Here is a 25,238-nt window from a genome sequence, read left to right as displayed (position 1 = left end):
AAAAAAATTTACTCACCTAGGGCCCCTTTCCCGACCTCCACGCGCCTGCGGTACCTTTCCAGGCGCAGGCAGTGTGACGTACACTACCTGCGCCGGAGACGGAGATCTCTTAACCTCTCCCTAGCAGCCGAGCATCTCATCTGCCAGGAGAGATTCAGGAGAATGAGAGAGGCGCCGGAAGTTGCCGAAGCCTCTCTCATTCTCCCGAAGCTCTCTCGGTGGCCGAGCGTCTCCGAGCCTCTCCAATGAGACGCTCAGCTGCTAGGGAGAGGTTTGGCGATCTCGTCTCCGATGCAGGTAGTGTACGTCACACTGCCTGTGCCCAGAATGGTACCGGAGGCCCGTAACGGGCCCTAGGTGAGTTAAATGTTTGCTGCGGGGCTGCGGTCAGGCAGGGGTTAACATTTTCCAGCATATAAGGCGAACCCCTGACAATCTGCTTAAAAGTCAGGGGTCGTCTTATACGCCCAGTCACCTTATACGCCAGAAAATACGGTATTTAGACGGTCATAACTAATTACAGCCTTTAGTCCACAGGAGTCAAACTCAGGCCCTCCAGCTGTTACAAAACTACAATTCCCATCATGCCTGGACAGCCAAAGCTTTACCTGATGGGAATTGTAGTTTTACAACAGCTGGAGGGCCTGAGTTTGACATCCCTGGTCTATACGGTGTGTGCACTGTTGGCCAATTTCCCATTGACTTCAATGGACCCCATTATTTTATTGGAAATACAGCCGTATTTTCAACCTAAAAAAATTGCGCAAAATTACTGCCATATTTTTACATTTATTTTATGTTGTGTGATTATAGCCACTGCGTGTTTTCAGGGGAAAAACATATTTGAGAATTTGTAAAGAAATCTGTGAACATGTGGTAATAATGAATTGTGGTAATAAAGGATTATTTCAAGATAAAACACATACAGTATGCTCTATCCACACAATGAAGGATAAGGATCAGTTTGCAGGGGGTGTAACCTCTGGGACCCCTGTGATCTTGAGAATGGTGACCCTGAGTTATGAATGGAGCAGTGAGTCACATATGTGAGCCACCACTCTATTCATTTTCTATAGGAGCTGCCAAAGGTGGCCGAGTGGTATACTCAGCTATCGTCTTCAGCTTCATAGACAATGAATAGAGCAGCAGCACACATGGTCGACTCTTTGTTCCATTCATAAGAAAGTCTTGGGGTGCTGTTCTTGAGATTGCAGAGAGTCTTAGTGGGCAGCTCCCTGTCATCTGACAAATCAACTAGGTGTTTCATATCGGAAAACCCTTCAAAGGAATCTTCTATTTTCAACTGTCTAGTAAATCAACATGTATTGGTGAAGTTATTACCTTTCTGTGTCTTTTATGTGTAATCATTAGCCCAAACTCATATGTGGTGTGCATCTTCTAACAGACTTTTTGTTACTGTGTACACTCTAGCCAGGAATACTGCCACATAGTCATATGGGCTATAGTGCTATATTAGTCCAGAAGATGTAGTGGGTTTAATTGGGTTGAATGTAACCACCCATCAAGGAGATCATCACTTGTTAAGGTAGCCTAGATAATCATTCTGGTAGGGCCATATTAGCTTGTTTGGCCTGGTTAATAGGGTCTTTACAACCAGGAAAAATATATATTAAAGCCAAAACATTCAGACTTTAAAGTACCTAGAAGTTTCCGTTCATGCACAAGCACATTAGAAATTAAAGGGGTTATCCAGAGAGGAGAAAATATCCTACCTGTTCTGCTCTCAGACGTTGCATTCCCTACCGCTGGCTGTATCTGATGATACCTTCCAAGATGAGAGAGGGACAGGTGCATGTTACAAGTATTGTGTATGGGTGAAACCACACCAGCATGTAATGTCTAATAGCTACCCAATGTCACTGTGACTTTGGTAACATAAGGCAGCTATTAAACCTTGCCCGCAACTTGACCTGGAAGTTGTCATCCAAGATGGCTATAAAAAGGAAGCGCAGTGCCAGAGTGCAGAACAGGTAGGACCTTTTCTACCCTCCAGATAACCCCTTTAAACCTACTCTCAATAATTAAAGGGGTTGTCCAGTATAAACTAGGAATGTAAGTGAAAGTATACTTTAGAATGGGGGACCCCACCTCAGACGCCAATGCACGTTTCACCTGCCGGCTTTCTCGGGAGGAGGAAGCCGGCAGGTGAAACGTGTGTCAGGGTCTGAGGTGGAGTCCCCCATTTTAAAGTATACTTACATGGTTGTACCAGCAAACTGTGTTGACTGCTTTTCCTACCTCATGAATTATATAATATGCAATAGATATTTGTATGTAGAAACACTCACAGTTGGTTTGGGTAACAGTATTGTATTGGGTGCTACTTAGCTGGTTATATATGTCATACTGTTCCCAACTTGCTATAATTGAGCATTACTTTGCTTTTGTATAAATAGATGCACGTTATACTGGCTGTAGGTGTCTGGGTTAGGATTTAGTTACATACACACTTAGCTTTCAATGCAATATGCACTTTATCTTTATGTGTGTATATTATAGATTGCTGGTATCATTACTATTGTAAATAGCAACCTCTATACCTCATGAATTGGTGGGACCCCACATTGTATGTTTATTATGTGTTTTTATAAGGGGTGTTTTTAATCAAATGTTTTGGATATTAAAATAAAGTATATTTATTACAATTAATTAGGTTTTTATTCATGGTTTTGGAGGGTTGTAGGTGTACATATTAGTTTTTTTTTCCTTCAGAACAAATATAGATACATACAGTATATATGCTTGCTTAAGGGATATTTATCTTCTGATATATGTAGGTGTTTATTATGGTGTGAATAAACCTCACAGTTTGCATTGAAAGTGCTCTCTCAATGCATATGATTCTACACAGACCTGGGGTCCAGTCTGGTGAGGTTACACTGCTGACTTTGTATGACATGTCATCAGAAAAGACTTTTGGACAGTTGTATCCCTGTTGGCTCTCCTGATCAGTTTAAATCTGAGTGTCTTTGTGTCTTTGTGACATGTCAAAAGTCTTTTCAAATGACAGGAATAGTGATGAGCGAACGTGCTCGTCCGAGCTTGGTACTCGATCGAGTATTAGGGTACTCGATGGTACTCGTTACTCGGACAAGCATCTCACGATACTCGAGGAGATCTCATCATTCCGTTTCCTGTAAGTTTGGGCGCTATTTCTCAGCCAATAAACATGCAGGAGACTCTTTGGTACATCCTGCGATCACGTGGGACCTATACATGCCGATAGCAGTGATTGGTTGGCCAAATCAGATGACCCTGCCATATAAGACGCGCGGCCGGCATGGCTTGGCTCACATGCATGCTGGAAGAGATTAGGGACAGAGCTGCTGCTGGTCAGGGAGAGCATTAGGGAGGGAATTAGCATTCCAGTAGGCAGGGAATACCAGCGAAACAACCAAACAGCCCTTTTCAGGACTTCATATAGTTTTTAAATTGTATTACTACAGACTGCTGGCTGGGACTTGCAGTGCAGCTACCACGATTTCAGCAGAACACTGTGGTGATCGGCTGCTGGCAGAAAGGAGACATTAGGTGTAGGATACAGACCCCTAAGAAGTGCTCAGTACTATTTTATTGGGCCCTCTACTATATTTTCTGATTTCTGTATTTCTTACGCAAGGCATATCTAAGTTCACTACTGCTTGCACAGTGTAAAGGGGGTGTCACAGAGTGTATATAGGTGCAGCCACCAACAGATTGTATCCCACAGCTGTTGCCCATAATTAGGCATAATGTGCCATTAGGCAGCCTCAGAGGCATCCATGCATGCTGCACCCGCTGTTTCCTGTCCATTTCCTTGGTGTTTCCATCATTTTCTGAGGTTGACAGGTTTTTACACAACCTTCTCTCTACCGAACTTGAGTCCCCTCAAAAAATGCTTGGGTCTCCCATTGACTTCAATGGGGTTCGTTACTCGAAACGAGCACTCGAGTATCGGGAAATATTCGTCTCGAGTAACGAGCAGCCGAGCATTTTAGTACTCGCTCATCACTAGACAGGAACTCTTTAACTTTAAAATACTAAGTATGGCACTCACAATTGTCCATAATATGTCCCCTTCATATATCTCTGAACTAATCTCATGACCAGAGCATAATCTATTATCTGCACTTCTCTATTCAACTCCTATTCACTGACTCCAAGATTTTTTTAAATATCTCCCCCAAAATCTACAACTTGCTAATCCGACACACCAAGTGTATCCTATCATCCTGCCTACAATAACCCTTATTCCACTCCTCAACCATACAAATAGTTTCTACCCTCTCTCTCACCTGTACTGGTCATTTACTCTATAAGCTCAGATTTATTGTACTTGATTTTCCGGTCTATGGTTGTATATATAAACCTTTCTTTATAGTGGTAAATACTTTTCATCAAAGTATTTTAGTAGTGATACCTTTGTTGGCCAACAAAAATTGTTATAAGTGTGAGCTTTTAGGATTCAAAAGATCCCTTCTGCAGACAAGTTTACAAGTGAATGACTAATAGAAACAGCGCAACATTTTAGGGATGTAACAAGGTAGAAAAGAATGACATCTGTGAATGGGGGGGGTTGTGTCAGGGGGGGGGGGTGACGGTGAGGGTATGTATCTACCCTCATCCCCTGACACACACACACACACCCTTATTCACAGATGTCTCTCTCTCTCTCTTTTAGTCTGATGAAGGGATCTTTTGAAAAGCTCATAATTATAAAAAAAATTTGCTGGCCAATAAAGGTATCACTCCTAAAATACTTTGATCTTCCATATGGATTTTTAGCATACTTTTTTTTTTTAAAACCTTTCTTTAGTAATAATTAATGGTGCTTTGAATAAATGAAAAAACTAAAAATAAGGAAGTATGTGTTGCATTGAAATCCAAGCATTCCTTTTCTATTGTTATACAGAGATGCAAAAAGTATAGTCTTAGTGAAGTATACTACAATAACACAATATATAATAAATGCACAAGATTCCAATTTCCTGTTGCGAGAATGTCTAATTTCTAGAATATCTTAAAGAGCCACTTATATTTCAAAAACCAACAGGGGTTGTGACCTCAAGCAGTTTTGCAATATACTCACTTTATTTAGTTTAAATTAATGTTGCACATATGGCCACTAGGTGTCTCCCTTCCTGTCAACCTGTGGTCCATGCTCCGTCCATGCTGATGTTTGGTCTTTTCTGTGTGCAAAAAAGAGATGGAACACATAAAGTCCCAGTCCTTTCTACACTTACAAACATGGCTTGGTATTGATTAACATCCATTCCTAAGCGCACCTGGAAAGGAACAAGCCCCTGCGCATCCAAATTCAGTAGCAGAGAATCCTGGGAGTGCTTGCATTGTATGGTCAGCTTTCCTGTCACACAGCACCAAAACCTCTGTAACCACAAAGTGACATTATACTGAAGGAGAAAAAAAAAAAAAAAGCACAATGGTACTGTATGTGCAGACTAATTAAACCTGTGAGATTTGTGTGCATAGAGTATATAGATGCACACTCACCTGGCCAAGTCATTCAAAGGATTAGAGCCAAAAAGAATTAACAATTCTACATGCAAATTTCTATAACAAAGAGCTTGGTGTCCTGGTAAGCATGTAAAGTTAATAATATGATTAGCAAAAGTTAATAATATAATTAGCCTTGAATTAATTGACCTTAGTTGATACAACCTGCATGATGAAAAGGTATCTTTTCCTGCATAAGTGCGCAAAACTGACAGCAGCGTTTAAATGTCTTCATGGTGGTCCAGTGGCCTGATCGCCTCGCTGCGGTGAGGCGATCCATCATAAGTACCGGACAGGGCCCCTTCTGTGTCCTTGAATTGGTGATTGTTTCAGGCTGTCCCCTGCAGCCAGAAGAAAGCAAGTCCAGAGTCAATGGAGCTGCATTGATACTGCATTGTCACTATGAGCAATCATTGTATTGCTTATTGGAGTCCCCTAGAGAGACTATGAAATTGTGTAAAAACAAATATTTTTTAAAGAGGATGTACCATCAGGTACACTCTTTAAAATCACACATGAATCGGATGGCGCCCTGCAAGGGGAAGCCGGTGCCGCGGTCCTTTTTTTTTTTAACTGCAGCCCAGGTTCCCCCATACGGCATTGCTCTATTCATGGTTACTGGGACGGGGGTGAAGCGCTGGAGGCGGGCCGGGCCACCCATAGTGGGAGGAAACCCCCGCCCCTCCATGACCCGGCTCCATTAGAATCAATAGAGCGCCGTCTGATTCATGTCTGATTTTAAAGAGAGTGTACCTGATGGTACATCCTTTTTTTAAATCTTTTTTTTAAATATCAATAAATCCACCCTTTAATAAAAGTTCCAAATGTTGTTTTGTGTTGCTGCTTATTTTATGGAAAAATGCAGATAGTCATTACAAAGTACAAGTTCCAAGTTACAATAATGATGTAAGCAAAACAAAAGAAATGATCGGCACCAACCCTGACACAGTGTACGGCTTCGTAACAGGAGAAGGACGGGGTGCTTGCCACAGTAGAAGAAAGTCTTTGTAGATGCAATGTACACAGAGATGCAATGAAAGGGTAGCACTCACCATCCGATAAAATTTTGTAGCTTTATTTCATCCGAAAAGCAAATGACAAACAAGGTGCGGACATGTTGAAGGCAGACGCCAAACAGGTAAGTGGTGACAGTCTGTTTCGCGGTTCCCCGCTTCTACGGGCCTCCTCTATCGGATGGTGAGTGCTACCCTTTCATTGCATCTCTGTGTACATTACAATAATGATGTTCTGAAGAATGCTGCAGCATTTCCTACCATTTGGTTTGCCGCTGCCTCCATCTTCCTAAAAATGTATTTTATTCTTTCTGTGCTGTATGTAAATAAGAGCTAACTAGTCATGTGGGTGATGTCTCTCCCTCAACCAGTCAAGGTTTTTTGGCTGTAGTCATGGCCCCTAACCTGTAATCATTCGCCTCTGTGCTGTTAACCCCACCTCTGAAAGATGTTGCATGCTCCTGACCAGTAAATCATGCCCAGAGAGGTGGGATTACAGTGCAGAGGGGAGTGGTTACAGCCTGGGATAGCCATACTTCCCTATTACGTCATGTTAAACGACAAAACATGTTGAAGGGGAATGTTTTTTATTTTAAATAACAGTCATTCCTTGCGTGTTAATATACAATGAGCTTTAGGGACAAGGCACTGAGATGACCTCTAAGAGGGGCTTGGTGTATGTGCCATTTACTGCTCTATTCATGCTGTAGAGTTTTGTGTAAATTGTATGACACATTGATTGTTCATTTCCTATTTACAGGTGAAAAATGTCGAAGCTTTATTGACCTTGCACCAGCATCTGAAAAAGGTAAAGAATGAATTGTACTTATTGTTACTATTCTAACTTGTGCGTGACTGCTAAGGTGTTAAATGTTTGGTCAAATGTGCAGACTAGAATCATATCAATTCTTTCTCTACTCCATGATTGGCCCACTGACATTGTTTTCTCAGCCGACACTATATTACTTAGCTTTACACTGATAAAAAAAAAAAACTGAATTTGAATAAGGAAGAAAAACTCATCATACTTATAATTACTTTTGGGCCAGAATCAGAATGAACGATAAATATAAGATAAATAGTCATTTTAATTATGTATGGGGTTGCTTTTATAAGGTGATCTCCTTAGTTTTTTTTACATGCTGCCTAAAGAAATCTATAGAGAGGGGAAAAGAGATAGAGGAGGAAGGAGATAGAGATGCAGAGAGAGAGAGAGATAAGCCCAGGGAAAACTGAAAATAAGAGGTGGACCTGTAGAGGAGAAAACTGATGAAAATTGCAATAATACCGGAAAGTGCAAAAAAAAAAGGAAGAAGTAACCTACAACAGCAAGTACATTTTGCACTAAACCTCTGAAATTGATCTTTTTTAGAAAAGAAGAAGAGTTCTAGAAAAGAAAGGAATTGCATATTTTACCCAACTGTAGCACAAACTGCTTTTCCTACTTTACCTTTTTTGTGTTTAGTATGTTTTGAATGTAATAACACGATTATATTCTCAATCTTGCATTGATGTTACAAAACATGTTACAGTATATGCACCTCCAATATCATGTTTCTTTACTAATATAATACATGATAAAAATATCAACAAAACCTGGTGCTTATCTACTACTTAAAGGGGTTGTCCAGCGAAAATCTTTTTCTTTCAAATCAACTGATATAAAGTTATACAGATTTGTAATTTACTTCTATTAAAAAGTCTCATGTCTTCCAAAACTTATTAGCTGCTGTATGTCATGCAGGAAGTGTTGTTTTATTTTCAGTCTGACACAGTGCTCTCTGCTGACATCTCTAGCCGAGACAGAAACTTTGTCTCGGTTTGCTAAGAATCCCAATAGAAAACCTCTCCTGCTCAGAACAGGTCCTGTCTCGGCCAGAGATGGCAGCAGAGAGCACTGTCTCAGACTGAAAATAAAATAACATTTCCTGCAGGACATACAGCAGCTGATAAGTATGGGAAGACTTGAGATTTTCTAATAGAAGTAAATTACAAATCTATATAACTTTCTAACACCAGTTGATATGAAAGAAAAAGATTTTCGCTGGACAACCCCCTTAATATTTGGGTTGCTTATAAATAAAAGGGGTTTAGGTTGCAATACCAGACAAAGCCACAGAAGGACAATTCTTCAGTGGTAAAAGAGGAGAATTCATTTTGTAAACCTCCTTCAGAATTCCCTATATGGCTCAGCATACTTCTGTAACATTTCTTAAGGGTAGCTTCACACGTACCGTATCGCTGCGTTTTTAACGCTGCGTTTTTGGTGGGATTTTTACATGTGAGTTTTGATTTTCACATGAAAATCATGTGAAAATCAAAACTCGCATGTAAAAATCGCACCAAACACACAGCGATAAAAACGCAGCGATAAAAACGTAGCGTTAAAAACGCAGCAATACGGTACGTGTGAAGCTACCCTAAAACAGAAAATTACAATGTAATATCCACCTTTAATAATACATAATACTAGCAACTGGTGAAGACTTGAAGAATATGCAATGAAAGTCCTTAAAGGGGTTATCCAGCTGCTGTATGTCCTGCAGGAAATGTTATTGTGTTTTTCAGTCCGACACAGTGCTCTTTGCTGACGCCTCTGTCCGACACAGGAACTGTCCAGTGCAGTAGCAAATTCCCGCAGAAAACCTTTCCTGCTCTTGACAGTTCCTGTCTCGGACAGAGATGTCAGTACAGAGCACTGAAAACACCACTTCCTGCGTGACATACAGCAGCTAATAAGTATGGGAAGACTTGAGATTTTTAAATGGAAGTAAATTACAAATCTATATAACTTTCTGAAACCAGTGGATTTGAAAGAAAAAGATTTTTGCTGGATAACCCCTTTAAATGTCTAATTCATTTACCCATATTGTATTTTACATTTGCCTGGCTCAGCAGTATAAGTGCCATGCCATTATACTTGTTGAAATCCTTTTTTATTATATGAACAGGTATATTCAGGTATAATTGTGAGATCCTTCAATCATCATAGATGTGTGCTGGGACTCCAGAGTTATACCCCTCCAGACATCATTTTCCCTATTGCTTGATGTAACAATGCATTGCTCTTATAAATTTGTACAATATAATTTGCTTAATAGTGTCTTGTGGACATGTTCAACACACATAAGTCATTTTATTTTTGGTTTGTACCTCTATGTATTGCATATATTTTTTTTTTTATTCAATGTATGCTCAATAATAAAGGTCTGCATAGTTCCCACGTATGCTGAGACCTTTGCCCTCTTTGTGGTATAGTAGTATACATCTGGTGCTCTATATATAGATTCTTATATGGCAAATATTCCACTTCTTTCAAGCATTCCTCTTCTTTCTGTATTTCTGATAAATGTAAACCCTATTAAATGGATTGGAACTCTCTTGTTTAAATACCTTAAACTCTAGCAAACCAACCCTAGACAAAGCATTTCTAAAAGGCACATTAAATTAGGTGGGGGGGCTTTTGATCTTTTGCTTAGAAAACTCAGTTTTCATTTCTCATATTGCTCTGGTAAAAAGAAATTGAAGCTGTACTTGGTTGCTATGGGCAACAGAGATTCTTATTATAAACCAACCTGAGAAATCTCCTACAGTGAATTTGTCAATAAAAGTTTTTGGCTATGTTCACATACCCTCTTATTTTGGCTGTTTGACGGCTATCTTTTAGGACCGCCATCATTTTGAGTCCAAAAAACTGCAGTTATTTCATAATGATGACGATAAATAACATCCATCAACATGAATAGGCCGTTATTTGGCCCTCAAATGAAAACCGTCCTAAAATATGGCCATCAAACAGCTGAAATAATATGGTATGTGAGCATAGCACATAGTATGGCGAAGTGATTTCCTATGGATGTCAGACTCATCTCTTCTCATTTACATATTGAGCGCGCAGACCATCGGGCGTCAATTTCTCTGCGGCAAGACCGGCTTCGGGAACAGAACCGGCAGGAGGGGGTAAGTATTGGGGGTTCTACCGGGTGTCAGACGGGCTCTGCCCCAGTTGCCGGGGTAACAGGTTCCCTTTAAATATAATAGCTTGAAGTAAGTAAGTAAGTTTGGTAATTTTGTCCAGGAAAACCATTCAATGTTTAAAACCAGGACTGTTATGGATTTCCAATATTATACAAGATAGTAGCAAATAACACGCAGACACTCCCCCTGGGTTTGCCAGTAAATAGGTAAGTCCTCATGTACACAGGGAAGGCTTCCTTAAAGGCAGTTCTGTCCTTGACTTTAAATATACAGTATATGGTGTCTTTAAAAAGCCATAATACACTCCAACAGATGACAAATAAACCTTATATAGTCTATTCCTGTAATCCTACTCCTTGCATCTGTCTCCTTCTTATTATTGTACATTTTTAAAGGTTTGTAAAAAGTAAATGAAGAAAGGTCAATAGCTCACTACAGTATTTTCCAGTTCGGGGGGGGGGGGGGGGGGGGGTACTGTTTTCCCAGCACTTAGTAAAAAGTAGGGGACAAATAGAATAGAATATGACAGCTGGATCGGAATATACAGGGTCTGTTTCTAGTATACTAACTTGCTGTAGTGCTGTAAACTGAAAAGGGTTTTCTGGGCAAAACAGACTAATGAGTTATACACAGGAAAGGTCATCAGGTGTTGATCGGCAGACACCAGGCACCTCCGCCAGTCAGCTTTTAGGCACCTGCACAACACAGGGAACTGGCCAGAAGTAGTTGTCTTCATTTACTGTGTAGTGGCCAGGCTTGGTTGCTGCGCTCAGCTACCATTCACATGTTCACAGGTGCTAAACACCTGTGAACATTGTTGGGGTGTCAGGTGTCAGCATTCCACAGATCAGTGTGACTGATAATCAGTCTATTTTGCCTAGAAAAAAACCTTTGTTGGCTGTGAGCTGTAAACTCATCGTATTAAATGGCCAAATCGCTATAGTAAAGGATCACCGATCTGCTACATAGGTGCTTGTTTACTGAGTCTGTTATGCGGCTTGATTATCATGCACCAAGGGCTGCACAGACATCATTATCGATGTTTGTGCAGCCCTTGCTTCAAGAGTGTAAAATAAAAGTTCATATCACCTCTTGACCCCCACGGTGTTCTCTTCCCTTCTCTGTGCTCTCAACAAGTGCCGCTGAGGCTTCTACACTGGTCTTTGAAGTGACAGGCCACTCAGCCAATTATTGGCCGTGGCAGTCCCATCACAAGACCAGCTCTGAAGTTGCAACAGGGGCTGTGGGGAGCGTGGAGAAGCGAAGAGAACACCGGGAGTGGACAGAAGCCCCAGGGAGCGTGGCGAGGTAATGTAAGAACTTTATTATTTTCTTTACACAGTCATCAGCCAGCGGCTACACATCGCTATTACAGGTATCACACCCATTGGCTGATGATTTTAGGTCAGAACCAATCAGAACACAATCAGCCAATGATCTCTTCATCAGCTGATCATTGTCTTTCTCACGCGGAGTGATAATCTGCCTGATTTGGGAGGTTATCATTACGTGTAATCTGTGAATAAACCACACTGATTTCTGTAGAGTTTGATGGAAGCGTTTGAAGAAAGCCGAATTAAACACTGTACATGTTTTATGTCATTACTGAACCGGCATCCACATTATATTATGCTAGTAAATATAATATTAAGGCAATTAGAAAAGTGTGCATTATATAGTATAATTAAATGTGTATTTTATATTAATATGTAAATCACATAGAGAGTATATCAAAGTAACAACGAATGCATCTCAGGTAAAAACCTCAGGAGGAAGCTGCAATCCCTCCAGTCAAGCTTCTTTATCCTAGAAAAGGTCTACTAACATTTATATCTCAGTAAACAGCAAAACAGCACTATAGCAAACCAAATAACCATACAATACACATCCCTTATATATACATATATATATATATATATATATATATATATATATACGCTTATCTAGGAGAACCAGCTCACCGAGTATTGCTACAGTAGGTTACTAAACAATAGGGTGCGTATTCTGAAAAGCGCATGTTTTCCTATGAAATCAATAGAAATGATCTACTCTGCCTTTCATTCCTATGGTTGTGAATCATCAATACATTATCACTACATGCTGCAGTATGACCTTCAATATATTTGGATTTTAAGGCTATTTTCTTTGTAGCCGAGCCTAACGTCCCCTTTTTGCCTGGGATTTGAATTGCAGTGGTATAAATAATGTGCATTCCACCAATTTTTCTATTTCCCTTTGTTTTCTACAATCTGTGTCTGTTATGGTTTGGAAAACGAGTGCTTAGCAACTGGTTACCATGGTCGCAGGATGTCTCGGCATCAAAAGGATTTGATATTACTAGGTGATGGTATTTCTAGATATATTCTCTCAATGCAATATCCATGGATCTTGATTAACAAATCTATAGAGATTAAAGTATTATTGCTGCCGCTGCCGCCGCTGGCGTGTTTACATAAATGAACTGGAGGAAATAGTCTCGGCTCATGCACAATATTTTCTTAGCAGTCTAAAAAATATTTAGTATTTAAATGTATAGATACAATAGACAAAGTAAATGGCAGCACGTCTCGGGAGTATTGTCTAAACGAATATATGGAAACAATTAGATGTTTACAGGTATGTCTTTCTGGTCACCTTTGTCTGCCCATTTACAGCAGCACAGAAGAGTAAAGGAAAGCCAAGTGTCAGTAAGCTGAGTATTAGCCAGTAACAAAAAGCTATAGAAAAAGAAACACATTAAAGTATAGATTCTTATGCAAATAAGGAGAGTTCCTATCTGACCGCGGTGACACTGTCATTCTCAAGTAACTCATTCAGAACAGACAAAAGAAAACAAAAGAATGATTCACCATCTCAGGTTTATTATTCTGAAGCAGCTCGGGGAGAGACGAAAGGCTAAGCACCATGAATTTTCCATATTAAAGTAAGTTCAGCAAGATTAAGGCTTTCTGCCATGAGGTTCTAAAAAGACTCCACAGGAGGCCAAAATATTTTTAACAATTTTTAAACATATGCGTTTATATTCCTATTTTCTATTATTTATACAGCACCATTGTATTACAATCTTAAATATCTTGGTAGACAACACTCAGAAAGCAATAATAGATCTGCCCTGAAGAGCTTCCAATCTAAGAGGCTTAGGAATAGGGGTTCCATTTGGTAAGAGATAGGGTGCAAGGCAAGGGCTGGAGGAGATGAGTTAGGGCCGTATTACAAGGAACAATTATCGTGCGGAAATTCCTTCAAATTTAAACGACAATCCTCCTGTGTAATTGCAGGCGACGACGTTCGTGTGTCGTTAATCGTTGATTTAGATCTGACGGTAAAATCATTGATAATCGTTCGCTGTAACTCCCCATTTGTTCGCTGTAATTCCGCATTCGTTCACTAATTGTTCAGTGTAATTGAGCATCGTTCCTTTTTTTTACTGGGATCAGATGAAGTAAACGATCATGTTAACGATTATTGGAACGATTGTAACTAACGACTATCACTCTTTGTAATATGGTGAACGATTTCAGGTTAACGATAAACAAATCACATTTGCGATAGTTTGTCGTTAATCGTTAAAAATTACTTTGTCTCATAGGACCCTTACACCTCATCCACACATTAGTTTTTTCTGTCTATAACTCAGGATCCTAATTTACGGACAGAAAAAGGACCCATTGATCTCAAAGTGGTCATCCACATATCCATTGTTGCCAAAAAAAAGGAGGACCTGCATCTATACAGAGGTTTCAATAGAGGTCAATGTGTCTGTTGTATGCACCATCCATGTGCCAGTCAATACTGAAGCATTGCCTGGCAACCTCTGAGCAGGCTCCTCCCAGTGCCCAGTTATTAACCTCCTGTCCATTTTGCCGATTTGCCACACTGATGCCACACTGATAGATGCCATCACTGATCCATACATGCACTTACACTCCATGGCATGCTGTCAGTGAGGTTATTAATGGTTGTCTGAGGAATGTTCAGCTAAACCATCAAAATCCACTGCTTTCAACTTCCTTTGTATTTGCAAATGATGTCCCACGTATGTTAGTGTGAGACTAGTCTAGAAACTCCACAGGTCATGGTAGCATGTTTAGGCGCCCCACAGGCTGCTCACAGTAGCCTAAGCCACATTTGGCCATTGTCATATTGAAAAATGGCCTCACAGTTTGGAGAAATGGCCATACCACTGGTTCCACAACCATATCGATGTAACACTGAGCTGTACCTAGGACAAAGACTAGAAGGGGGCACTTACCATACAATATGGCATGTCCCAGCATAGTCTCATTATTACTGTCAGTGTAACTATGACTGGTCAGCTAGCTCATAGCCCAGTTTAATGCAGACAACGTTTAACCCTAGGCTTAGTATGTGACTTCTGACTTCACTCACAATACAGGATGGATCTATGCACCATTCCCCTAATCATCTGTGTTAGGAATGCAATCTGAATGTTGTGAAAACCCTGGCGGCATTTCCTCCCTAGTAGCTGTGTGAAGTTGCGGATAATCCCAGAAACATTGCACAGCTATTGGGGGAGAACTGGAGGTGTAGTTTTTTATAGCGTTCAGATCACATTCTTAAAACGTATGTGGAAACGCAGCCTAATTCTACCTCTATTCACCCTGATAGCTGTGATACTATTGTGCTGTTATTACATAAACCTGGCCTACTGCTACACAATGCTAAATAATCTTTTTTCCCCTTAGTTTATGATCGTAGCATGTGTAATCTCTCACTTTCATGAGAGATCAGTGTAATAGGCTGCTATGGCTTTGCCATTTAGGGCCCCTGGTTACCATACTCTTAGGGCCCTATTACACCAGACAGATTATCTGCCAAAGCCAGGAACGGATTTAAAAAAAAAAAGGAGAAATGTCAGTCTTTCCTTTATTGCCTGTTCCCTGTTTATACAGTAGTCCATTCCTGGCTTTGGCTCAAAAAAATCTGTCAGATAATCTGTCTGGTGTAATAGAGCCCTTAGTTTCTAGAGCTCTTAGGTTAGGTGCATTGTGTGTTATTTCAGTGTGATTATAGTCATTGTATTTCTATGTGTATTCCTTATGTATCGATTTATCTTTTTCAGGGGTGAGGCTTCTTTCAAATGCTCTGGTGCTGTTTTACTACAGTATAGTTAAAGGGGTTGGCCATCTTTATTAAATTTTTGGAATCAATAAAATCTCTGACTTAAGGTCCTATTAAACAAAACAATTATCAACCTTTGGGTCTATTTACACAGAAAGATTCTCTGACAGATTATCCGCCAAAGATTTGAAGCCAAAGCCAGGAACAGACTATAAACAGAGATCAGGTCATAAAGGATAGTCGGAGATTTCTCCTCATTTCTCCTCCTCTGCCCTGGACCAGGACAAAATTACTTGAGTACAATGGCTAACAAATTAAAACTCTGAAAGTGTCACTGTAGTTATAACTTTCAAAATCTAAATCAACAGAAGATGTGATATAAAGCAAGTTTCCAATTTACATTTATTATTTTTTTGTCATGCTGTAAAACAAAGCTGAACTTACCAGAAATCCAGGTCCAGTCTCCTGAAGGCAAATTTTATGACTTGTGCTGGTGGATAAAAACAGACTAAACACAGGAATTCCAGCCAGTAGAGTCACAGCTCAATGTGTCCATGAATCACATGACTGCCTTCTCTGTGTAAGCGCTCACATAGATACACAGGATGTCCTGTTTTCTGACTGTTTCCTGTTTTTTGAGAGAAAAAAAATCAGAAAACAGGAAGCGCCGTGTTTTCCATGATATCCTAAAAAAATTAATGATGACTGTAAATTGAAAACTTGCTTTATATCACATGTTGATTTAGATTTTGAAAGTTATACCAACAGGTACACTTTAAGATTTTATTTCCTAGGTTTTCACCCTTTATACCACTCCAGAATGTGGAAACTGGACTTATCTGGTATCAGCCAGGAGACCAAGAGACACTAGTGTTTAGCACCAAAGCATCAGGCAAGACAGGTAAAGGCCCAGGTTTGCATCATGTGAAGGTGGCAAGGTAGCATAGTCAAATACAGGTAAGAAATTTAAGGCAGGCAGCACAGTTTCAGGGTCAGCAATCTAGGTCAGACACAAGTGAGTCTGTATGGTAACAAGGGTCAAGCAGAACTGTAGTCAGAAGAACACGCATCAAACACAATGTTGTTCAGGCACAGATGAGCAGGTAAAGTAGCCTTAGGGTAGTTTCACACATACAGGATCTGCAGCGCATTTCACATCCCAGTTACTGATTGGCTGAGCGGGACACCAGGGAGTTAGGAGCCTGAGAAGCAAGTGGGAGTGCGACCAGGTAGTGCATTAGCCCAGCGGCGGTAAGTTAAGTGGGCAGGGGCTTTACATTTTTCATTCCGCTGCAAGTATGTAAACCCATAGAAAATGACAGGACACAGGATTGCAGCCGATTTTGCTGTGAAACGGCCACTGTTGTCGATTTGCAACGACGACCATGATTAATGCAAAACTTACATTGTACTGCAGTCTGGGGGTTTCTGGCCGAAGTGTATACAAATAGTATACGCTGTGGCCAGGATCCCTAGTGGCTGCACAAACAACTGACATGTAAGTTTTGTGCAGCCGCTATTCATAGAATAGCGGACACACAAGCCTGACAGGTCACACAGTGGAGACTGCGGCTCTAACCGCACTCCTCATTGTGTTCAATGGTTAAATGGGATGCGGATGCACACAGATGCGCCTGCATCCCAATTCAATAGAATTGAAGTTTATCTGGCCGGCACTGCAGTACCGGCCAGGATAAACTTCCCTGACACCTGCCGTTCTGTGACACGGCCGGGTCACAGAACTGCCGTGTTATACATAGTGTGAACCCGGCCTTGGAATGCATGCACTAGCCTTTTAATTTGCACAGATAGGGCATATGCACCCCTTATGGGCCAGACCAGGAACCACATCAGGAGGAGAGTCAGCATTGTGGCAGCTAGGGGGGCCGAGCGTGGCACAAACAGACACCCAACAGGGGTGACTGCTGGGAGTGTCAGTATGCCTACCACTGGCATTACACAGGAACAGGACACAATGGGGGAGATTTATCAAACATGGTGTAAAGTATAATTGTCTTAGTTGCCCATAGCAACCAATCAGATTCCACTTTTCATTAATGCCTTACAGATTCTTGGAAAAATAAAAGGTGTAATCTGTTTGGTTGCTATGGGCAACTAAGACAATTCTACTTTACACCAGTTGGATACAGTAAATCTCCCCCAACCTCCTTTTGTGCTATTTAGCAGGATATCTCACTTATCTAATAAGTTACTAATTTCTAAACACTATTTATAACTGTTTTGCTTTTATGTATGTTTGGTCATTACATATATAGTTACTTTAAGTGCTCCTGTCATTTAAAAAAACTTCTACATGTCACAGAAACATATAAAAAATTTTGATCGACCAGAGTTTGTGTGCTCAGACTCCCACCAATAGGTGTGTGTAAGACTGTGGAAAGAGGATTAACCCTTTACATTCATGGGTGTATAAATGAAATGTGAATTATTATTATTATTATTATTAACTACTTAATAATTATTTTTACTTCAAGCACATTACACAGTACACATTATTTGCTCTTCTTTGTATGCACCAATGTAAGTGTCCAGATGATCTGCCCATGACCAATGTTACCAATGTTTTCTAGAATTGTACAATACATATATGCCATGATATAAAAAGTAATCACAAATATATATTTTTTTCTTTTTATTTCTTTCTATTCTGTAAAGGAGAGTAGGAGCGTAACAGAGCTGAATGCATGTGTAAGCCACCTCATTAACATAGACATGAAATAAGATGAATGATGGAAGCAGTTGGACCCTGGAGACATGAATATAGTTATTAAATAAATTCTGTTAATTAACCTATGAATGGAGGACGTTCATGCTGCACTCACAACAGAACACATTTCATATCACCTCAGCTCATTACTCGTGGAGGAAAAAAAAAATCCCCTGTATTTCATACACACTGGGACAACGGCAGATTCCACACGTCCCTCAAGGATTTCTCATATAAGAGAAAGTTTGGAAGAGTAATACAAGGTCTTAGGAAATAAATAGGTTCTTGATGAACACTGGTAACTTGGTAATAATAGGTGTGACAGGATTATTATCACATTTTTAAAAAAGAAAAGAGAGCGAGAAGAAACTAACCTGAATGGAAAGTGAATACGTAATAGTTCAGGAAATTACACAAAATTATTCTCTAAAAGAACTTATACAAGTAAAACATTTGATAGCTCTTACACCCTTTTCTGAGTTTATGTATGCTGAATGTTTTGTTTATGCTATTTTAACTCCTTTTTTTTTACCCATCAAGAAATTTTTTGTTGGCAGGTGGCCAACACACTATCAGTTACCCTCACCCAGGGCTAGTAAAGCCCACTTCACTCTCCTGAGCTACTACCATGCTGCAATTCCATCACTGGCCCCTAGGATGTGTATGTGTGCTCTTTTCAATATTTAAAGGGACAGAGCACTTATCCCAATGTGTTCCCTTCCCAAGAACAGGGATGCAATCTCCCCACAATGAAAGGAGAGGCAATTGAATGCTCTGCATTTGATTACCAATGGCTGAAAAAGTTGGATGCAGCCCTAAGACTGTCTAGAAAACATGAATACAGCCATAGGTTATTTCCATGTTTTCTAGGACTCCCTAGCGCCTGAGTTTCGCTCATCTCTACTCATGGCAAAACCAGTTTGAAATTATTAAAAAAAAAAAAAAAAAAGCTGGTACCGTGAGTATAATAATTATGCCCAAATTTATCCATCTTCGATTTATCTAGTTAGCACAGAGTCAGCAAAACTAAACTTTTTGGGTAATTGTAGCAATTTTTACTGTCAGAGTGAAGGAAATAAATAACAAACAAAACATCAATATGTTGTTTTTTTTTTCTCGTACAAGAAAATTGCCCTGATTTGTATGCAGTCTGCTGATACTCAGTAAATGTCTGTCTCATTTGATTAGGTCAGAACATTTGCTCCTTTTCTATGATAGTTATGGTATGTCTTCTAATGAATAATTTGCCATATTTTATAAATGATTCAAAATAATTGCCTACTTTCAGAAACCATTTTCAAATGATGATTCAGGGCAAGACTGTAAAAAACAATATAATCCATGGATTAAATAGCTAGGAATTGTAAAAATTCCACCTTAGCCACGGCATCTATCAGGAATCCAATATAATGCCATAGGCGTCTGGTCAGTGTGGGAGCCCGACCAATGCAACCATTCCTAGTATGGGAGTCTGGTCATTCTTTGTACAGTGTAAGGCAGTGCTTCTCAAACTTTGAGGCGGGCCTCACCATTGAGGTGCCCCCTAGTTGTCGGTGAGGCCCAGCTGGGGAGCCAGTTTTCACAAAATAACTATGATCTGCACAGTCCTTTTGCTGTTTGCAGAAATCTCCATTTTAACAACATTATTAATTTATTTTGTACTTGCTTTATTAGTATATAGGGCTTGGGAGACAGGTGAAAGCTCGCCCTGGCATTATTCTCAGCTTTTAATTGGACTTTCACCACAGATGGTGAGGCCCAGGCACCCTCTTGGCCAGTCTGGTGAGGCCCAGGCATTGCCTTGGTCTGTTGGGTGAGGCTCCAATAGAAAAAGTTTGAGAAGCGCTGGTGTAAGGGGTACTTGGGAAAAAAGTCAAAGGAGGACATTTATTATCTGGCCCAGATGGCAAATATTCACATAATTTATGCCCAAACTATTGTTTTGAGCATACATTTTTTGCCTCTTGGCCATCTGTACTGCTCAGAGGCGTGTGCCACATTTACCGTTATTTGGGCAGAATAAAGAGAGTGAAATCTATGCCAGTTCTGAGCTAACGTACATTTCACTGCGAGCACACAAGAAGACTACAGTGGGACTTATGTAGAGGCGTTACATAATCCTCAGAGCCATTTTTTTGCACCAAAATCTATAGTTTTTATTAGTATTATAAAGGTTTTTAAAATTTTTAATCACTTTTTATAGATATTTTATTTTTTCCTCATAAAACTTTTTTTTTGCAACCCTGGTGATTTTCTTCGTTTACACCATTCATTGTGCAGGAACAATATTTTAACAGTTCAGAGAATTCCACATAGTACAATACCAAATATGTTTATTTTTTTTATTTTTTTTTATATTTTTATTGGTATAATGGGAAAGGGGGTGATTTAAACCTTTATTGGGGGAAGGTTTAGAATATTGTTGAAAACTTTTTACCCACCTTGCGCTTAAAGGACAAGTTTGGCCATGTAAACTTTTTTTCCCCACGAGCACAGGGAGAGATCATAGAGTCATAGAGTTTGTCTGACTCTAAGAAGATCATCGATCCAATAGGACAGAGGTTAGTATTCTTCTGTCTGTTAGGGAAACTGATCGGGACCCCCACAGTAATGTTGCAGGGGTCCCGATCAGTCAGAGACAGGTATTTCTTCTGTCACTGACACTCTTAAATGCCACGAACGCTACAGATCGTGCCATTAAAAGAGTTAATAGCAGGCAGCAGTGTGATCACTGCTACCTGACATAATCCCCGGCTCCCGGCACATTAAAGGCGTACTCCAACTAAAACTTTTTTCTTTCAAATGTCAGAAAGAAAATCACCAGTCTTGTAGTACTTATCAGCTGCTGTATGTCTCACAGGAAGTGGTGTATTATTTCCCCTCTGACACAATGCTGTCTGCTGCCACCTCTGTCCATGACAGGAACTGCCAAGAGCAGTAGCAAATTCCCATAGAAACCTCTCCTTCTCTCCAGATTGTTAAAAATACACCACTTCATGCAGAACATACAGCAGCTGATAGGTAGAGAGGTTAGAACTCAGAGACAAGATCCAGCCACACCTCCTGTGACATCAGAGGACGATCTGTTGTCTACGGATACAAATCGATCACTGATCTCAGGGAGACCAGCATTTTGAGACTTGTTAATGAGGCTCCGGGGCTCTTTTGCATATTTGTCTACAGGGTGACAGAGTAGCCAGGGAGGCTATGTCCATTTTGTAGATCTTTTATTTTCTATTTCCTGTCAGGGGTAAACCAAGCAAAAGCACACGGAAGCCAGTACTGTTAGTGATAACACTATAATAGAAGGTTATATGTCTTGGGGTATTGAGGAGTTTTATTTATATACAATTTACTGATACTAGATAACCCCTGTATGGAAAGCAATAGAGAACACATACATTTCCTCAGAACTGAATGCGTGCTAGTTAACTATGTTCACCAATAGAAAACAACTGAAACAATTCAGTAAAACATCTTGAACTTTGAATGCAATACAATGGCACACTTTACATTGAAGGTAGTAAGATAAATTAGCTAAAACTGAAGGCAGTGTTCTACAAGTACCATGCTGTAATGAGCTAAAGAATCTCTAAGAGAGGAGTCATTTGGGGATACTGATGGGCTCTGTCACTTTAGCTGACACGTCAACCATGTCTTTGTGGGGAATATTAAGGCCATAGGGATGATGTGGTCTATATGAAGCTAGCTGCATTATAATTCAGTGTGGCACATTTAGCTTTATTTTATCAATATTAATAGTAGAAAGAACATTAGCTACATAGATTGTTTCCTGATTCCATTATGATGTTAACAGGATATATATTTTAGGACACCCAGAACCCTTTAAAAAAAAAATGTTTCCATCCTGGGAAAATCCCCTTTAATAATTTAAGCCCACAGCCATTTTTTTTTTTTCAATTCGTACTCTTTTAAAATGTTTACATTTATTTTTTTTTATAGTTTTTTTTGTTCCTATCTAAGGCTGCGTTCACACTACGTATATTTCAGTCAGTATATTTCAGTCAGTATTGCAACCAAAACCAGGAGTGAATTAAAAACACAGAATGGCTCTGTTTACACAATGTTGAAATTGAGTGGATGGCCGCCATTTAATGGCAAATATTTTCTGTTATTTTAGAACAACGGCTGTTATATTGAAATAATGGCAGTTATTTACTGTTATATGGCGGCCATCCACTCAATTTCAACATTGTGTGAACAGAGCATTTCTGTGTTTTTAATCCACTCCTGGTTTTGGTTGCAATACTGACTGAAATATACGTAGTGTGAACGCAGCCCCCAATAGGAAAAGGGGTTGTTTCTGTATTGCAGTGTCTTATTATTTCAGTGATTTCTTAATGATATAATAGAAGTATTATCATGCAAGCCTAGAAGCCCTAACTAAGTTCCCAGTTGGCATAAGGACTCACAACAGCGTCAAAGGGTGAAGATTGGTTTACTGTGGTGGGGAATGTAACTAACTTTCTGCTAGAAGACGCCAGTCATCTATAGAAAAGTGATATCTTGTACAATAGCTGGTATAAGTGACCATGAAGGTATAGTAGTATTACCCCCAGCTTAGACCAAACATTTTACATCCATTTTGTGAGAATAGAAAGCAAAAGCTTTGCTTCAGAGCTGACTGGAATACAAATTATTATTTTTTTTTATTATTAATGCACATTCATGCTTAGATCTTTTTGTTTGGAGTTCCAGTGCATTTCTTTTGTGTTAGTTAAAAAGCAACAGTGTGTCCCCTGAGAGAGTGTGCTGTATATAGGCATTTTTCCATTTATGTTTGTATTATTATATGTCAAAACATTTTTCATCAGTAAATCGCTCAAGAGATGGCAAGATCAGAGCAAAATGTTAGTTACACAGAGCCAGACAAAAGAAGGTGGGTAAGTAACATAGAGGGGTTATGGGAAGAAGGTGGGACCTCAAAGTCCTAACAGTGGTCCCAAGGGTGGGCAAAAAGATGTTTTTGGTGCATTTATATTCTGTATATGTAAAATAGTGAATATGAACGGCTCACCTCATATGATTGTCTTTTCCTATGGACCTGAAGTTTGGAGAGGGAGGGTGCACAGATTCCCAGGCTCGGGCTAGACCCTGTTTGTCCAAAAATTACAGATCAGAAGAGAGGTTTTTCTTCCAGCACTCCAACGAAAATTTTTTAAATGGTTAAAAAAGTTTTACTCCCCATGGAAGAACCGCACCTACGCGTTTCGCACTTAATCATGGTATATTCTGACTCCTCTATGGCAATCTAAATAAATCCCTGGATAAGATACCTATCTAGTAACCTTAAGTTGTAATATGGCTATAATTAAGACATGCATCTAGGCCATTGTTGAATTGTAGAATTGTCATCACATCTTCCTCGGGAGTTTCAGAATCCCACTTCTCTTACAGATGTTGCTGTAGAAACCTTTTTTTCCATATCGTCCCTTTGGGAGCACACAAAGAGTTATCAGTTGTTCTTTTCCTACTAGTACAGAAGGAAAAAATAAAAAAACACTGGATTAAACAATCAGTGTAGACCTGTCAGCAAAGTAACTTCCCCTAGAAGTAACCCATAGGTGTAAAGGCCCTATTCTACCAACAGATCAACATTATCTGCCAAAGATTTGAAGCCAAACCCAGGAACAGACTATAAACAGAGAACAGGTCATAAAGGAAAGACTGGATTTCTCCTCTTTTCAAATCCATTCCTGGGTTTGGCTTCAAATCTTTGACAGATAATCTGTCGTCAGATCTGTTGGATCTGCTAGATCAGCGCTCGTTTACTGGGCCTATTACACAGCGGTCCTGGCCTGTGATTGGCTGAGTGGCCTGTCAGCTGACAGGCCGCTCTAAAGCTAGAGCGTGCGGTACCCCGGGAGAAGCGGACCGCAGGAGCAGCCCTGGAGTGTGGATAAGTAATGTAGATCCTCAGTCGCCCGACAATTATAGGTTCGGCGGAATGCGGAATCAGCCTGCCCATAGAATGGTGCCTATTGAACTGGCGGAAAGGCGCGCGGCCGCACGTACAGCCGGCAGAATTCGGCGGAATTTATCCGCAAGAATTCCTCAGTGTGAAGTCACCCTTTGGACGGAGGAAGGAATCTGCCTGTGCATAGAATGGAGTCTATGACACGGGCGGAGACACGCACGCCCGCAGCACTCGGCGAGCGGGCGCGAGCTGAGAATTTCACGACGGAGGTTCCGTCTAAATTCCTCAATGTACACATACCCTTCATCCGGAATTCGCTCTATTGTAAACATTATTAAAGATAGTATATAGTGAGCTCTATTAAAGGCACATGATGGTATGTAGATGTATATAGTAGTAGGACCAGGGGAAGCTCTAAGATCAACATATAAAGGGCACTATCACATATAACATGTATCGCATTGAACATAATAAAATAATGAAATAAGGGACAATTGCTTAAAAAGCAATGAAATACATAAAAATCCATTATAACAAAAAAAGGGGGAGGTAAAAAATGATTAATTAATAAAACTTAACATTATGTACATGACGACTAAAATAATTTTGGTAGGGGGAATTACTAAATTCATAAAGAGGATTACTCAAAAAGACAATTGCTTAAAAAGTACTTCCATAAAAATACATTGGCTCAGACAATTCACTCCAATAATCGCCTCATGTGAATGCAGGCAATGATCGAAAAATCGTTTGTGTGTCGGTGATCGCATCTTTTGAGCTGACCTTAAAATCGTTGTTAATCTTTTGCTAATCATTCGCTGTAATTCCACATTCGTTAGCTGATCATTCACTAATTGTTCTGAGTAATGGTGCGTTTACACAAAGCCAAAGCCAGAAATGGATTTGAAAAGAGGATAGATCCCAGTCTTTCCTTTATGACCTGATCCTGGATTATAGTCTGTTCCTGGCTTTGGCTTCAAAGATC

The 25,238-nt window shown here is 40.0% G+C and overlaps 1 protein-coding gene and 1 long non-coding RNA gene across 3 annotated transcripts in view; one reads left to right on the top strand and one right to left on the bottom strand.

Moving 5' to 3' along the window:
* GSG1L (GSG1 like) overlaps positions 1 to 25,238 on the top strand; it is a 110,262-nt gene that overhangs the window by 42,310 nt on the left and 42,714 nt on the right. For both annotated transcript variants that reach the window (XM_069985392.1, XM_069985391.1), the window contains exon 2: positions 7,288 to 7,335. In XM_069985392.1, coding sequence (XP_069841493.1) covers positions 7,288 to 7,335 — 48 coding nt within the window. The remainder of the gene's footprint in view (positions 1 to 7,287; positions 7,336 to 25,238) is intronic.
* On the bottom strand, positions 5,090 to 5,849 carry LOC138802204 (uncharacterized). The gene is made up of 3 exons (XR_011364697.1): positions 5,680 to 5,849; positions 5,286 to 5,387; positions 5,090 to 5,189 (listed from the first exon to the last, which is right to left on the bottom strand). It is a non-coding gene; the product is annotated as an uncharacterized lncRNA (long non-coding RNA).

The sequence above is a fragment of the Dendropsophus ebraccatus genome, chromosome 9, assembly GCF_027789765.1.
Source record: "Dendropsophus ebraccatus isolate aDenEbr1 chromosome 9, aDenEbr1.pat, whole genome shotgun sequence".
Taxonomy (NCBI): Eukaryota; Metazoa; Chordata; class Amphibia; order Anura; family Hylidae; genus Dendropsophus; species Dendropsophus ebraccatus.
This window is presented reverse-complemented; position numbering and strand designations above follow the sequence as displayed.